The 14,861-nt window shown below is 47.8% G+C and overlaps 2 protein-coding genes across 2 annotated transcripts; one reads left to right on the forward strand and one right to left on the reverse strand.

The window, feature by feature from the left end:
• Window positions 1-281: 281 nt before the first annotated feature.
• Window positions 282-12,359, reverse strand: ELL3 (elongation factor for RNA polymerase II 3). Its single transcript, XM_079913161.1, has 12 exons — window positions 12,077-12,359; window positions 3,697-3,830; window positions 3,418-3,453; window positions 2,958-3,070; window positions 2,627-2,828; window positions 2,458-2,537; window positions 2,247-2,322; window positions 1,644-1,827; window positions 1,518-1,560; window positions 1,220-1,391; window positions 946-990; window positions 282-866 (listed from the first exon to the last, which is right to left on the reverse strand). Exons 2-12 carry the CDS (start codon window positions 3,826-3,828, stop codon window positions 756-758), a joined length of 1,194 nt encoding a protein of 397 aa, XP_079769287.1. The 5' UTR covers window positions 3,829-3,830; window positions 12,077-12,359; the 3' UTR covers window positions 282-755.
• A 772-nt stretch (window positions 12,360-13,131) lies between these two features.
• On the forward strand, window positions 13,132-14,785 carry SERF2 (small EDRK-rich factor 2). Its single transcript, XM_079914802.1, has 3 exons — window positions 13,132-13,262; window positions 13,860-13,968; window positions 14,587-14,785. Exons 1-3 carry the CDS (start codon window positions 13,256-13,258, stop codon window positions 14,648-14,650), a joined length of 180 nt encoding a protein of 59 aa, XP_079770928.1. The 5' UTR covers window positions 13,132-13,255; the 3' UTR covers window positions 14,651-14,785.
• The last annotated feature ends 76 nt before the right edge of the window (window positions 14,786-14,861 follow it).

The following is a 14,861-nucleotide window of genomic DNA, read 5'->3' on the forward strand; positions in this document are numbered from 1 at the left end:
GGAAAAATTGTCTTCCATGAAACCGGTCCCTGGTGCCGAAAAGGTTGGGGACCACTGAATTACAAGATTTGACAGAGCCACTTAGCAAAATATATATCAGGATCATCCATAGTGCTTTGAAAAAGTAAAGATGCCTAACCATAATCTTGGAAATTCTAATTCATAAGACCTGGGCTGGGATCTGGGGATCTGAATTTTTAGGGAGCCCCAGAACTGGTTCACATACACAGCCAAGGGTAAGAGGATTCAAGGAAAACATAAACTTGACACAGAAGCAATCAGTTTAATTTTTTAGCCATGTTTGTAAAATAATTCACTTTCAGTACATGGGTAACACCCAAGCCCTTTCCCATTATATCCAGTTGTATTACAAGTTCCTTTAGTTCTGTTACCAAAAGTTTTCATTGTTTCTTCAGGGAGGCTACCAAGTAAATTCTGATGTTCTCAAGGTATCTTGTCCTGGAAATGGTATCATTTCTCAGGATTTAAAAATAACTTGGCTGAACTAAAGGTGGAGAAGCCAAGTCTCTGCTACTTTTCCTAGTCTCCTGGGCACAGCTGTGGAGTCTTGCCACTGTGCCCATGCCCTAAAAATTTAAATATGGCAATATGAAAAACCTTAAGAACCTAGAGTAGCTCTCCTACTTCCCACCATGGACTCAGCAATAAGAAGAGCAGACAATTGTACACTAGTTAATAGCTGCTTTGTTCCTTCATAGCACACTGGGCAGAGGGTAAAGAGCCCTCTGTCATCTTCAGCTGCCCCTGTTCTTTTCCTCAAACTCCAGGATGAGACCTTTAATGTGGGACAATTTCTGATGCAGGTACTCACAACGGTGCTTTTCTTCCCTGTAACCTGGGTACTGCTGCAGAGAAAAAGCATCCATGTCAAAAAAAAAAAAGTCAGTTCTGCCTTTTTGCTACCATTCCCAGGCCTGGTCTTACCTTCCTGAACTTTTTATATTCCTGGACTATCTTTTCTTCCAGCATCTGAAAAGAAAATGTTAGCACCAAGTTTAACCTTAAGAAAAAAGCTCCAGTTCTCTTAGGGAGTGAAGGAACTTCCCTTCTCCTTCTACCAAATTATACAGACTAATTTTTCCCTCAAAACTGGCTTGCTTGTCACATTGGTTGTTGAACAAACAGGATTATGGGCAGTTAGCCAGGAGTTTACGGCCAGTAGAGCTCAGGGGCCAGCCTGGGCCCATCCAGCCCTTACCTTGTATTCTGGAGTTCCTCGTTGAGTGCTCTTCATCTCTGCTCCCAGCTCTCTGAACCTTTGGTTTGCAGCCCCAACACGGGCATGCAGAGTGCGGTATTCAGCATAATCTGTCTCAAAGTCCTGCTTGTAAGCATGGTGCTGTTCTGCACTGTGGATGGCCCTGTATTGCCTGCCAGGAGCAGAGTATTGTCACCTTCAATATCATTGCCCCCCAAAGCTTCCAGCTCCCAGGAAGTTTACCTTAATATCTCATATGCACAAGGCTTGATAAAATTGGAAATGGCAGGGGACTCACAGGAGGTAATCTGGTACCTCTTCAGGGCTTGGGGATTCAGAGTCTAGGAAGGAAGCAAGACATGAAGGTAATGATAGGCTTTTTTTCCCCCACTATGGCAGTTTCACCCTCCTCCCATTAACTCACCTGCTTGAACTGAGGGACTGTGCACCAGCCTGGGGCTAATGTCTTCATCTTTATCTTCTTGCTCCCAATCTTCTCTCTCCTGTAGCTCCTGACTAGGCAGCCCTTGTAGGGGACTTGGAGCTAGAGACAGAGATCTGAGCCTCTTTTCTTTTAGTTTTACAGTAGCTGCAGGTGCTGGACGTTTCTGTTGGAGAAAATATCTTGGTCACATGAACAGTAAGCCAGAAGCCTCCTATTCTGTCCTTCTCTTAAAAATTACTTCTGGGCTTCCCTGGTGGCACAGTGGTTGAGAGTCCGCCTGCCGATGCAGGGGACATGGGTTCGTGCCCGGGTCCGGGAAGATCCCACATGCCGCGGAGTGGCTGGGCCCGTGAGCAATGGCTGCTGAGCCTGCGCGTCCAGAGCCTGTGCTCCGCGGTGGGAGAGGCCACAGCAGTGAGAGGCCCACGTACCGCAAAAAAAAATAAAATAAAAATTAAAAAACATAAAAATTACTTCCATATAATGAGCTCTGGGAGCATGAAAATGATAAGGTCCCAATCTTTAAATTTTAGCCTCATTGGACACAGCTCTCTTTGAAACACCCTTGCTATTACAACTTACCTTGTCCACGTGTTTCTGGCTAGCAGAGGAAGGCAGTACCTGATCAGGCTCTCTGTTTGAAAGATGGGTCTGGTTCCTAGGATTTTTGAAGAGGGAATGGGAGAGATGAAGCCAAGGGTAGGGCTAGATCCCTTTTTACAGCATTTAGGGTGGAGATTAGAGAAGACAATAACAGGGCTTCCCAGATTAGTCCCACCCTGCCCCCAAGTACCTCACTTCCCACTGTGCCATGTGTTCCCTCAAGGATCCTGGGAGTGACTGTCCTTGGCTGCTTGCCAGTGGATCTGCCACCTGGCAGGGAAAGTGGCAGGGGCACTTGGCTCCCTAGGCTTCAGGCTTTGCCCCACCTTATCCCAACTCCCTGCAGTTTCTGGCCTTACCTCTTCTAGTGCCATCTGTGGCTGTGAAATTGTATCTCCTGCAGAATAGTCTCCCATGTTCTGCCAGCTCTCGTGATCTCTGGCATCTTCAGTCAGGTTGTGTCCCTGAACTGAAGATGGGGCTGGGACAGAATCCATGGCTGCCCAAATAGTGAGGCGCTCCCTGAGTGGACCCAGACAGTGGAGGCGGTTAGGCCCAGATCTGGAAAGAAGTGGTTTAAAACAAAAAACAAACAAAAAACAGGAAGGTGGAGATCTCTGAAGCACCTCTGGATATCCCCTTCCCAGACTTTGCACAAACTCTTTCTTACCTGCTACCTATTCCCCTTACCTGCCTAAATGTTGGCACACAAGATCCAAGCCACCACCAGGGCCCTCCTGGCCACACTGAGACACTATGAAGGAAAAGAGGCAGGACCAGCCAGGACGTGGGACCCTCAAATACTGTGGGTGAAAGGAGACTGTAAGCTCTATGAAAGTCAGTTCCTCCTCCTACTATGAATGCCACTCCTCCCTGAGCCAGCCTAAGCCTGACGATGGGTCCCACGGGGCTCATTAGCACACCAGGTGCAGCTGGGCCTGAGTTCCTCAGGAGGCTAAGACGGCACAGTCTCTTCAACCGCAGCCTCTTGGGACCACAACCCAGCAGCCCCTCGCCCCATTTGGGGTTCAATTCTCGAAACTTCCTCAGACCTTGGCTGCCCTCAGCCTCCCGCCCTGATGGTACCTTCCTGGAGCCCATGTCTGTTCTCCCTGCACTCCACCTCCACACACCCCAGGCCCGCGCTTACCCCTCGGTTGCCTTGGAAAGCAATCACTGGCCGAACCTGGAGGGAGAGCACAGACTTGAGCTAAGAGCAGGTGAAACAGCGTCCCGGATCCGGCGTCGGGTGCCCGGGGTGGGGGTGGGGTGGAGGGACCTGCCTCGCAGGCTTCACTTGGAGAGGTGGGGAGGCCGGAGACTGAGGATGCTGCTTCCCATCCCCAGGCCCCTTCGGCACTGTCGCCGGCTGAGGCCCGACTAACCGAGGGGTAGGGGATGGAGAGGATGGGGCCCGGGCCGGCCGTACCTGTTGCCGCTGACACTCGTGCAGCGCCCGCAGCGCCGCGTCGTTGAGCCTGAGCAGCAGGAGGCTGGTCCGGGCAGCGGGGGTGAAGCAGAGCCGGAGCTTCCTACTCAGAAGCTCCCGGGGTCCCTCCATGGCTGCGAGGTTCAGAGCAAATAGGACGGGAGCCACAGACCAGGGCCACTACCACCTCCGCTGTGCAGGGCTAGGCTGGCACACCCGGTAACCCAGGTAGGCCCCGCCCCCCGCCGGGACCCCACCCCAGGCCCCACCCACAGCCAGCCCCACCTCTGGGATTTCCCGCTCGCGTGGGTGGCGCTTCGCTCTCCCCCAGATGTTATCACCGACCCCAGCGGTTTCTTCTTGGATTGGCATGCGCTTATTGGGCTTTCGGAAGGTGCTCTCCCAGTTCCGGGGAGAAAGTCTGCAGCCAGCTTCAGACCTCTCACTAGAGTCCCCAGTCCTGCCTCAGTTTTTCCACCTAACCTGAACACTTAAAGAGTTTCGGTTTCTAAGTGAAGCTGAACCTGCAACCCCCGAGGGTTTTAGACGCAGAGGGGCGGTAGACAGCGACAGCGACTGATTGCTGGGCGGGCCCAGCCCATCACGCCAAGAGCCCCAAGGGACCGGAGGCTGGCGGACCCGAAGGGGGATTCCCGGCGCCAACACCTGGCCTAGAGCTTTTGCTTTTCCCTGCCCGACGTACTGCGGCGAACCCGAAGCCGGTTTCTAACTATGAATGGAGAGAAAATCAGGGCCCGTTTTTGGCAGCAGTGAAGCTTGGCTGTCGCAAGCCGGAGCGCCCCCCATCGATGGGCAGAGATGGGGGCCGTGGTTGGTGGCAGGAAAGTTGCAGGGCAGAGGAGAGGGAGAACTCAGTCCCAGGTCTCCCTTCCTGGCCTATACACGTGAGATTGTTGGACACTGGTGTGAAAGGGAGCAGGCTCACTCCCTCAGGAGGACCAAGAGGTGCCATGAAGTTTCCAGACATTCTGGAGGTCCAGATCTTGGTGCAGTGAAACCCCAGGACCAATCTCATGTCGGCCCTTGGTGTCGCCACTTGTCCCTGTTTGGGTATGTCTCCCTAGAGCCCTGGTGTTGTTCTCTTTCCTAGCTAGGATACCTCTGCTAAATCCCTGGACGGGCATAATCCCAGATGACCTTAATACCCTTCACCCTAACTCAAATTATCTATACATTTGTCAAAACTCATCAAATTGCACGCTTAAAATGTATCTATTTTAATGTCTGTAAATTATACCTCAATAAAGTTGATTTTTATTTTTTGCCCACACCCCACAGCTTCTGAGATCTTAGTTCCCCCACCAGGGATTGAACCCAGGCCACAGCAATAAAAGCACCAAATCCTAACCACTGGACCTCCAGGGAACTCCCTAAATTTGACTTTTTAAAAATAATTTATTTATTTTATTTATTTTTGGCTGCATTGGGTCTTCGTTGGTGCGCGCGGGCCTTCTCTAGTTGTGAAGAGTGTGGGCTACTCTTCGTTGCGGTGCGCATGCTTATTGCAGTGGCTTCTCTTGTTGCGGACCATGGGCTCTAGGCTCATGGGCTTCAGTAGTTGTGGCACGCGGGCTTAGTTGCACCGCGGCATGTGGGATCTTCCCGGACCAGGGCTCGAACCCGTGTCTCCTGCATTGGCAGGCAGATTCTTAACCACTGCGCCACCAGGGAAGCCCTACTAAATTTGACTTCTTAAAAGAAATTAATTAATTTTTGGCTGTGTTGGGTCTTCGTTGCTGCTCACAGGCTTTCTCTAGTTGCGGGGAGGGGGGGCTACTCTGCGTTACTGTGTGTGGGCTTCTCATTGCGGTGGCTTCCCTTGTTGCGGAGCACAGGCTCTAGGCGTGCGGGCTTCAGCAGCTGCAGCAGGCAGGCTCAGCAGCTGTGGCTCGTGGGCTCCAGAGCACAGGCTCAGCAGTTGTGGCACACGGGCCCACTTGCTCCGCAGCATGTGGGATCCTCCCGGACCAGGGCTTGAACCCTTGTCCCCTGCATTGGCAGGCGGATTCTTAACCACTGTGCCACCAGGGAAGCCCCATGGTTGGGTTTTTATAGTATTTATTTGTCTTTATGGAAGTTATATATGTACATATAAGTTCCATACAAGACATAATAAAAAATATTTATCCCTTATTCCTTTCTGCTTTCTACTGCTTAAAGGAAGTTAAAACTCTTTTAACTGTTTCTTCTAGCATTTATTGCTTTTTCTAAGTATCATGCCATTTCTGGCTTTTTAAGTGTCAGATATTAGCCATTGGTTTCTATCTTAAAAATGAGGACTTTAGCTCTCCCATCCTCTCCATATATATGCATGTACTTTCTCTCTTCAACCTCCTAGTGTAGTAATGTTACTTTTGTTAGATCAATAATGAATGTTTACATTTTATGAGTGTGTAAATATTATTTACAAGCTGTGACACAGTGCACTGTTTACATTTCCTTTCTTGTATGTTTCCCCCTTGATATTAATAATTATCCCTATCTTGGTTTGTTTACTTAGTTGTGTATGTACTTATTTTTTTAATTATTTAATTAATTTATTTTATTTTTGGCTGCGTTGGGTCTTCGTTGCTGCGCGCGGGCTTTCTCTAGTTGCGGAGAGCGGGGTCTACTCTTCATCGCAGTGCACGGGCTTCTCGCTGCAGTGGCTTCTCTTGTTGCGGAGAATGGGCTGTAGGCACGCGGGCTTCAGTAGTTGTGGCACATGGGCTCAGTAGTTGTGGCTTGTGGGCTCTAGAGCGCAGGCTCAGTAGTTGTGGCGCACGGGCTTAGTTGCTCCACGGCATGTGGGATCTTCCTGAACCAGGGCTCGAACCCCTGTCCCCTGAATTGGCAGGCGGATTCTTAACCACTGCACCACCAGGGAAGCCCCTGTATGTACTTATTATCAATTAATTCTTTTTTTATATCAATTAATTCTAATATGCTCCTCTAGAAGTGGAAATCTCCTCCTCATATATTCAAATATAATCAGTTATATTATCAATTTTATCAGTTATAAAACTTAACAGTTTTATAAGTTTCCATTTTTTTCCTTATATATACACCTCCAGACCCTTTCATTCTCCTGTTCCACTCTGAAATAGTTGCTTCTCTAAGCCTGCTGCAAAGTTATCATCCTGGGGTCTCCCTTCAAACAGCCTGGGGATTTCCTTATCTCCTATATTGGATGCCAATTTTTCCTGAATTCTACTACTTTTTTCCTTGATTTACCCCCTCATTTTGGTGTACATCTCCAATAGCTTCCTGGAAAGGGTGCATGGTAGATAAGTCCTTTGAGACTGTGTGTCTTTATTCTAGTCTACTTAATTGATAGCTTGGCTGGGTAAAAAAAAAATTGGTTGTTAGTTATTTTTCTTCAGATATTTGATGACATCACTCACTGTCTTTTGGACTCCAGTGTTGCTGCTGACAAGTCTGAAGCCATTCTGATTCTTCATCCTCTCTTTGTATGTGACCTATTTTGTATCTCAGAAACCTTTAGGATCTTCTCTGTGACTCCAGTGTTCTAGTATGTTGTGGCATCGATCTTTTCTTATTCTTTGTGCTGGGCACTCAGTGGGCCCCCTCTCATTCTGAAACTCATATAATACAGATGTTGACCTCCTGAACTGATTGCCTAATTTTTAAATTTTTTCCTGTCCATCACTATCTTTTTGCCCAATTTTCTTGACTATTTCTTCAAGTTTTATCTTCCAATGCTTTTATCATATTTTTAATTTCCAAGAGCTCTTTATTATTCTCTGAATGTTTGTTTTTTTATAGCTCCCCTGTTTTTGTTCAATATCCCCTTCATTTCTAAGGTTACTAATTATGGTCCCCCTCCCACTTTCTTTTGTTTCTGGAATTGTTTCTGATCCTCTAAGACCTTATTTTCTGTTTCTGTTTTGTTTTGGCCTATTTTTATGTTAAAAGTGTTTTTTCCAATGCTTGCTGATCTTCAGCTATCTACTCATCTCTACAAGCAAGGCACTAAAATCTGACTAGAAGCTTAATATGCATGGAGAGGGCTGGTTGCACTTTAAGATAATCTTACTGGATCATTTCATTATGTGATCTCTGTAATTTCTCTAATTATTCAAGGTTTTTCCCATCTCAGGGCCTTGGCATATGCTATTTCTATTGTTTGTGTATTTCTTAAAATGTATTTGGCAGAAGTTACAGAAATCTGACTCAAGGCAGCTTACACAAAAAACAAATACGTACGGTGGTTCTCATAGCAGGAAGCTCAGTGAGAGAACAAATATTATAGTTGATGTATTCAGTGGCCCAAGAGCATCATCAAGGACCAAGTTTCCTCCTGACACTCACTTTGCTTCAACCTAAGGCTTGTCCTTCAAGGTCACAGAAGCCAAAAGCAGTAAGGGTTATGTGAATCCTTATTCAAGTCAGTGGGAGAGAGCACTGTCTGTCTCCACAATGGAACAAAAGTCCTTCCCTTTGGTCTGATAAGGCCAATTTAGGTCATATGCTAACTCTTAAACCTGTAACTGTCACAAGGTGAATATCATGCATGGTTTAGGCAATCCTGAGCCAGTAATGCTAAGAGTGATGAGTTTACTTTGATTGACTTAGCCATTCAGGACCACTTTTGGAATATAGGGAGGGAAAGAATTTCCTAAAACTGTATTGCTCTTCCTTGTTAAAGGAGGGATGTTATTAATGTTTGGAATTCAGCTGCACTTCTGGAGCCTTCTTCTACTTTTTCTACAGGCCTCAGTTGAAAAGTCACCACAGGGAATTCCCTGGTGGTCCAGTGGTTAGGACTCCATGCTATCACTGCCAAGGGCCTGGGTTTGATCCCTGGTCGGGGAACTAAGATCCCATAAGCTGCGTTGCGTGGCCAAAAAAAAAGTCACCACAGAAGTGGGTCTCTCCCATTATTCTTTGTCCTTGCACTTTTGTTTCTCTTTTAACACTTAACACAAGTTGTAACTTCATACTGTTTGGTTTGGCTACTTATGAATTGTAAGTCTCCCCCACTAAAGGGTTAACTTCATAAGGTCAGAGACCATGTCAGTTTTGTTCACCACTGTATACCCACTGCCTAGAAGTGTCTTGCACTTAATAGGTGTATACTTAATATTTGATGAAGAACCCAGAAATCAATAGTATCTTCCTCTCTAACTGAATACCCAAAATATATTTTGAAGCTGCACACTTTTGCCATTTCTTCTGTCACCATTTTGGTCCAAGTGGCTTTCTTCTGTTCCCTGATGTAATGGACATCTTTTGTTTGATCTGTCTAGCATCCTCCTTTTCTGGGGAACAAACTCCCTTTCTTTGATAAAACTGTTCCTTCCCCATACTAACCATATGGTTCTGGTGGGGGCTACTCTCATTATATCCTGCCCCACACCACCTCCTCACCACAAAGGTAGGCACCTAAACCATCAGAGTCCTGTCCTGGGGTTTTAAAAACTGAATTTAAAGGAAGAGACTCAGACCCCCTCTCTTGGTCACTCTGTGATATGTGAGGGCAGGGACCATTGGTGGCCATTTCCTATCATGTCAAGGGATCTGGATCTGAGAAAACAAAGCAAAGAGATGGGGAGGCATCCCCCTGTCATTGGTTTTAGTCATTCACACCCCAGCCCATGACCCAGTTTGGTTATGTAAGCCAACAAATTCCCCTTTTTGCCCCAGTTGGTCTGAACTGCATTTCAATTATCTGTTACCCAATTAGGCCTAGAATCCTGGATGTCTGTGATAGCCTCCTGACTGGTCTCCCCATTTCCATTTACCTGCTCTAATCCACTTTCCTTCCACGGAGTGATCTCTTCAAAATTTACATCTTGCTGCTGAAGAGCAGTGACTGGGTTAAACTCTCAGCCCCACCCTTTATTACCTGTGCTTCCTTGGGAAAGTTATTTAACCTGCCTGTGCCAAAGTTTCTAAATATGTAGAAAGGGAATAATGACACCTCAAAAGGTCATTGTAAGGCCCAAATAAGAAAAGTAAACTTAATATACTTAATAAGTACTCACTTAATGTTACCGAGTAGCGGTATTAGCAGGAGTGACTCAGATCATATCACTACCCTACCTTCTCCCTGACCTAGTTTCAAAGCATGCTCACTAGGCATTAGTGACTCACCTACTACCTACCAATCCACTAACCTTGTGGCTCTTGATGGGATGGCCTGAGGGAGCAGGGCCTTAGGGCCTTCACACATGCTGTTTCCTCTCCTAAAATGTTCTCTCCCACCTCCCCCCACCCCTTGCCCTGCCTAAATCCTCCCCCTTTTGCCTCAGCCCAGTTATCACTTGCTTCACTTCTCTAATCAAAGTTAGGGTCTACAGATATACTCCCTTCACAGAACCAGCAGTTGTATGATTTACCAGGAGAGGTAGAAAAATTGTTCACAGATAGTCTTTATTTAGGTTAAACTGACATCTATTTTGGTGGATAGGTGCTTATGCTGTGTGCCCTGTTAACTCTTTTGAATATCATCCTTGTGTAAAATCTGTTCATTTCTTTCAAAGCAGTTATCACAATTGATTTGCATATATATATATATACACACACACACACACACAGAGGAATACCTATATATGTGTTATATACAGAGAGAGAGCTGTTTCTTCTTCTCTACACTATATGTTCCGTGAGTATGGAGATATACATGTTTTGTTCATCACTGTATATCTAATGACTAATGCAGTAGTTGGTACATTGTTGGTGCATAACACAATGAATATTTGTTGAAAGAACGAGTGATTTCTTTGGCAATTACTGGAAAAGTTAGACTGGAGGGAGCTGTGGCAACCAGCCTAGGTTCTGTTAGGATTGGAAATAGACTCTTGAGCATGGGGGTAGAGTGGGGTGAGTTAATAAGAGGAGACTGGTTACAGGGTTGTTCCACTCTCTCACCCACCTGAGCAGCTGGAGTTGATAAAGAGGTAGGAGGTGCCAAAAGAGAACTTGCTTCCTCATCCTGCACTATTTCACTCATCCCTGGCTAGCTCAGTTTTCTCCATGGGGCTGGTTCTGTAGTCTCTCTATTTGCAAGGGGACCCATTGGAACCTGGGGGCTAGGAAGCCAGATAGTCCAAATTCTTTTTGTGAACTGTGGTCAGTCTGTTGCTATAGGTCTGCAGATGCTGTCCCCACCCTTGAAGTCCAGTTTCCTCATCTTCTCACTTTATATGTGGGGTCCCTAAATCCTGCCTCACCTCCTTCTCTCAGAGCCTTGGGTCCCTAACTCTCAACCTCGTGCTAAGTTAAAGTGGAGGTATTTTCTCTGCCCTCTGGCTGTTGGCCAGTGGCCACAGTTCTTCACCACATGGGCCTCTCCTCCTGACATGGCAGCTGGCTCTCCCTGAGCCAGTGATCCAAGAGAGAAAGGAAAGCAGAAGCTGCAATTTTTTTTAGCATCAGAAGTGATATACCATCACTTCTGCCATATTCTATTGGTCACATAGACCAACTCTGATTTAGTGTGGGAGAGGATTACACAAGGATGTGAATACCAGAAGGGAGGGATCATTAGGGGCCATTTCAGAGACTGGCTACTACTCAGGAGTTAGAGGAATTTGGAGAATGAAGAGGTTTTAGGACTTCCCAAAGGGAGATGGAGAGGACATTATTAACCAAGTGCCTATTATGGGCCAAGTCCTTTATATTATCTATATTAATCTTTTCCACAACACTAAGGGGTAGATATTATTCCCATTTTTCATATAAAGGAATTGAAGCATGGAAAAAATGATTGTCCAAAATCAAATCCAGTAAGTAGCAGAGTCAGAATTTGCACATTGTTATGTGTGCCACCAATGTTGATCTATTACATTTGGTATGTACCAAAGGGTGGGATATATGCTACTGGTGATATAAGAAGTAATTTTAGTAGTATAGAGACATAGCAGTAAGTAACACTGAAAGTATAAAAATTAAATGCTTTTCAATATTCTGATGATGTCAAGAAAAAGCTTCAGTTTGGGAGACTTATGCCTTATTACCTCTATAACACTTGTTAATTTCTTTCTCTGAGAAAGAGAGGGCAGGCCCCAGGTTCAGTAGCTTTGACATTGATGATATTTTGGTAGAATTTAATATTTCCTTTTCATTGTATTTCTTTTTATAGTTACTTTCTGTTTGTGGGCAGGTGATACTGATTTTAAATTTACTAAAGGAATATGAAGTTTGGGTTATATCCTTTATTTGAAACTGATACAGGGAGTTCCCTGGTGGTTCAGTGGTTAGGATTTGGTGTTTTCACTGCAGAGGCCCAGGTTCAATCCCTGGTGGGGGAACTGAGATCCCCACAAGCCACACAGCACAGCCAAAAAAAAAAAAAAACAAACACAACCCTGGTAAAAAATTTTAAAGTAATAAATAGTAGTAGTTCAAGTGATACCTGGGTATGGCAAAAATTGTGAGGATGGTACTGAATGAGGTTTATTGTCTTCCCTCAGCTCTATGTTGAGAAAGAAGCCAGTCTGAAGTGCCAGCCTCAGCTTGGTTCTGCTGTGGGCACTAGCTGGAGAGAATCAGATGTTAAAATTTACAACCAGTCCTTTCCTGTGAGATTTCCTAAGCATTTCTCCTTTATCCCGTGAATTCCTCGGGACTGGTGGGGAGTCTTGTACACAGATTAGTGAAACTGGGAATGAGAGCGATTTTAGTGGGAAATCTAAGCTTCCCGCCCTATTCAATTGCGAATTACAAACCAGGTGTGGTTGGTGGAGATGGTGGAGATAGTACAGTACAGTGGGGAAATGCCGGAGGGAGAAATGGACATAGTATGTGGATTTTCCAATCTCTTAGTCCCTGATCCAACTCCATAGTCCGTGATTTTTGGGTCCTCCAATACTTCCAAGCTACATATTTGAAGCTTCTATGGGGATATGAACAGGACCAAAGTTTTAGGACATATGGGATGTGGATGCGAATTTCTATACTGGAGGAGTTTGGGATGGGGGAACAATGTGGTTAGAAAGGGGCTTCTGAAGTTGCGTTTGTACACGATTTTACATAGTATGCAAACTCAAGTATCTAAACAGGTGGTTGGTTGGGGGGATCCTAGATAGCAGGGGCAAGTTTAGTCCAAGAGTCTTGGTAACAGCACCGGCCGGACCATTTCAGCCCCCACGAACCCCCAAGCCCTCTGTTCCCCCTACGTTCCCTCTGAGTGAGTCTGTCCTTGCCCCAAACCATCCCCGCATGAGGGCACTCTGCCAGGTCACGTGCCCAAGCTCGCGGGAGCGCCACCTAGCCACCCGCACCCCTCCACCCCCACCCACTCTGCCCACGTGACCTGGCCTACTTTCTCCCCTCCCGACCTAACGACTTGTTCGGAAAGCCCCGCCCCACGCAGCGCGCTCGGCCTGCGAACCTCCGCCCGTTATCCGCCCGAGCTCCAGCGTGGCTCGCGGCCTCCACGTGTTTCTTCCTGTCCAATGGGAATCGGCTCCCGGGCGCGAAGGGGCGGGGAGGAAAAGACAACTTCGTTACGCTTCGAGAAAGGGGCGGGGCCTGCAACGTCGTACTGAACGAGGGGACGCAACGGAGGCAGGCCGGAGCTGCTGCCGTCGCCATGACCCGTGAGCACTGAGACCCCCTCCTCTTGCCCTTTTCTCCTTTTCCATCCTAAACATGACTGCCGAACCTCGGCATTGACCTCGTTTTGACTTCCCCAACGAGACCTTTCTCTAGGAGCGCTGTTTAGCGACCCTCACACTTGGAGCCCGGAAGTCGACCCTTTGCCCACCGAGACACTTCTTGAGAACCTCCCCACCTCGTCAGGCAAAGGCCCTCCCCGACGCTCTGCGGTGTGGGGAGAAGCCCTGCGCCCCTGTGATAAACCCAGATCCCCCCATTCCAGATCCCTGCCCATCCCCCACAGAGACCCAGACCGTCTACACATACCGCCACCCCCTGTCTGGGCCCCCATGCTGCCCCGAAATTCGAAGCACGCTTCTAGCAGGCTCCTCAGGACCGTCCTCCGTCCACTCCCCACTTTGACCTGCCCTGTGGCAGCTACTCCCTCCGTCCAATCTGCAGCCTAGGCCCCGAAAAAGGCCGGTGTCGGCGACCCGGGAATGAAGTGTTGGACCGTACGAGTGTCCGGTGAGGGGAGAGGGTGGCCGGTGTGTGGCCAGAAAGGCCTTCTCGTCTCACCTTTTATCTTCTTTCTCTAGGCGGTAACCAGCGCGAGCTCGCCCGCCAGAAGAATATGAAAAAGCAGAGCGACTCGGTTAAGGGAAAGCGCCGAGATGACGGGCTTTCTGCTGCTGCCCGCAAGCAGAGGTAGCCCCAGGGAGGGGCGGGGAGGGGTGGGGTGAGACCTGGGTTTAGGCCAAGGGTTGTACCTGGAAAGAGTTAGCTCAGAGCTTACATCTGGACTAGTCGTGAGGGGCAGAGTGCATTGTTTCCTCTAGGGTTTTATTCCTCTCACCCTTTAAATTGTTAGGTCACAGCCTTATAGGAAGGGACTGGGGCGGGTGCTGCCCTCGGTCTGATTTCTGAGTGCCCCCGGGTCTGACCTTAAGGGCAAGGGCAGGGAGCCTCACATTTCAAATGCAGTGGTGGTTATGACAGCCCAGTACTTTTGGCCCTCCTTGCTGTTCATTTGTCCTCCCTTCTCCCAGCCTTCTCACTGGTGTTGCTGGGTGTGGTACTCAGCACAGAATAGCCTTGGGCCTGTGTGGCCAGACTTCTGACCCCTCGGGCAATAGCCAGATAGAGACTGATTGCCTTTTGAGCCTCAGCTCTCTTCCTCTTGTTCTCCTAGGGTGGGAATACAGCAGCCACATGCTGAATTTTGTCCCATCCACTTCCATCTTATCCTTTGTGCCCTTCATCCCCCTGCATCTTGTCCCTTTTGCCCTCTGGTACCTCCCAGTGCCCCATCATCTCTACCCCCAGGGACTCGGAGATCATGCAGCAGAAGCAGAAAAAGGCAAACGAGAAGAAGGAGGAACCCAAGTAGCTTTGTGGCTTCGTGTCCAACCCTCTTGCCCTTCGCCTGTGTGCCTGGAGCCAGTCCTACCACGCTCGCGTTTTCTCCTGTAGTGCTCACAGGTCCCAGCACCGATGGCATTCCCTTTGCCCTGAGTCTGCAGCGAGTCCCTTTTGTGCTTCCTTCCCCTCAGGTAGCCTCTCTCCCCCTGGGCCACTCCTGGGGGTGAGGGGGTTACCCC

The sequence above is a fragment of the Stenella coeruleoalba genome (assembly GCF_951394435.1).
Source record: "Stenella coeruleoalba genome assembly, chromosome: 2".
NCBI lineage: Eukaryota > Metazoa > Chordata > Mammalia > Artiodactyla > Delphinidae > Stenella > Stenella coeruleoalba.

Excerpts from the sequence above, each read along its gene's own strand:
- ELL3 (XM_079913161.1), bottom strand. The coding sequence starts at position 3,828 with ATGGAGGGACCCCGGGAGCTTCTGAGTAGGAAGCTCCGGCTCTGCTTC. Across the intron at positions 2,323-2,457 it reads ATGGCACAGTGGGAAGTGAG|GAACCAGACCCATCTTTCAA; the intron begins GTACTTGGGGGC and ends CAAAAATCCTAG. Across the intron at positions 1,828-2,246 it reads GCCAGAAACACGTGGACAAG|AAACGTCCAGCACCTGCAGC; the intron begins GTAAGTTGTAAT and ends TTTCTCCAACAG.
- SERF2 (XM_079914802.1), top strand. Across the intron at positions 13,969-14,586 it reads GCTGCTGCCCGCAAGCAGAG|GGACTCGGAGATCATGCAGC; the intron begins GTAGCCCCAGGG and ends CTCTACCCCCAG.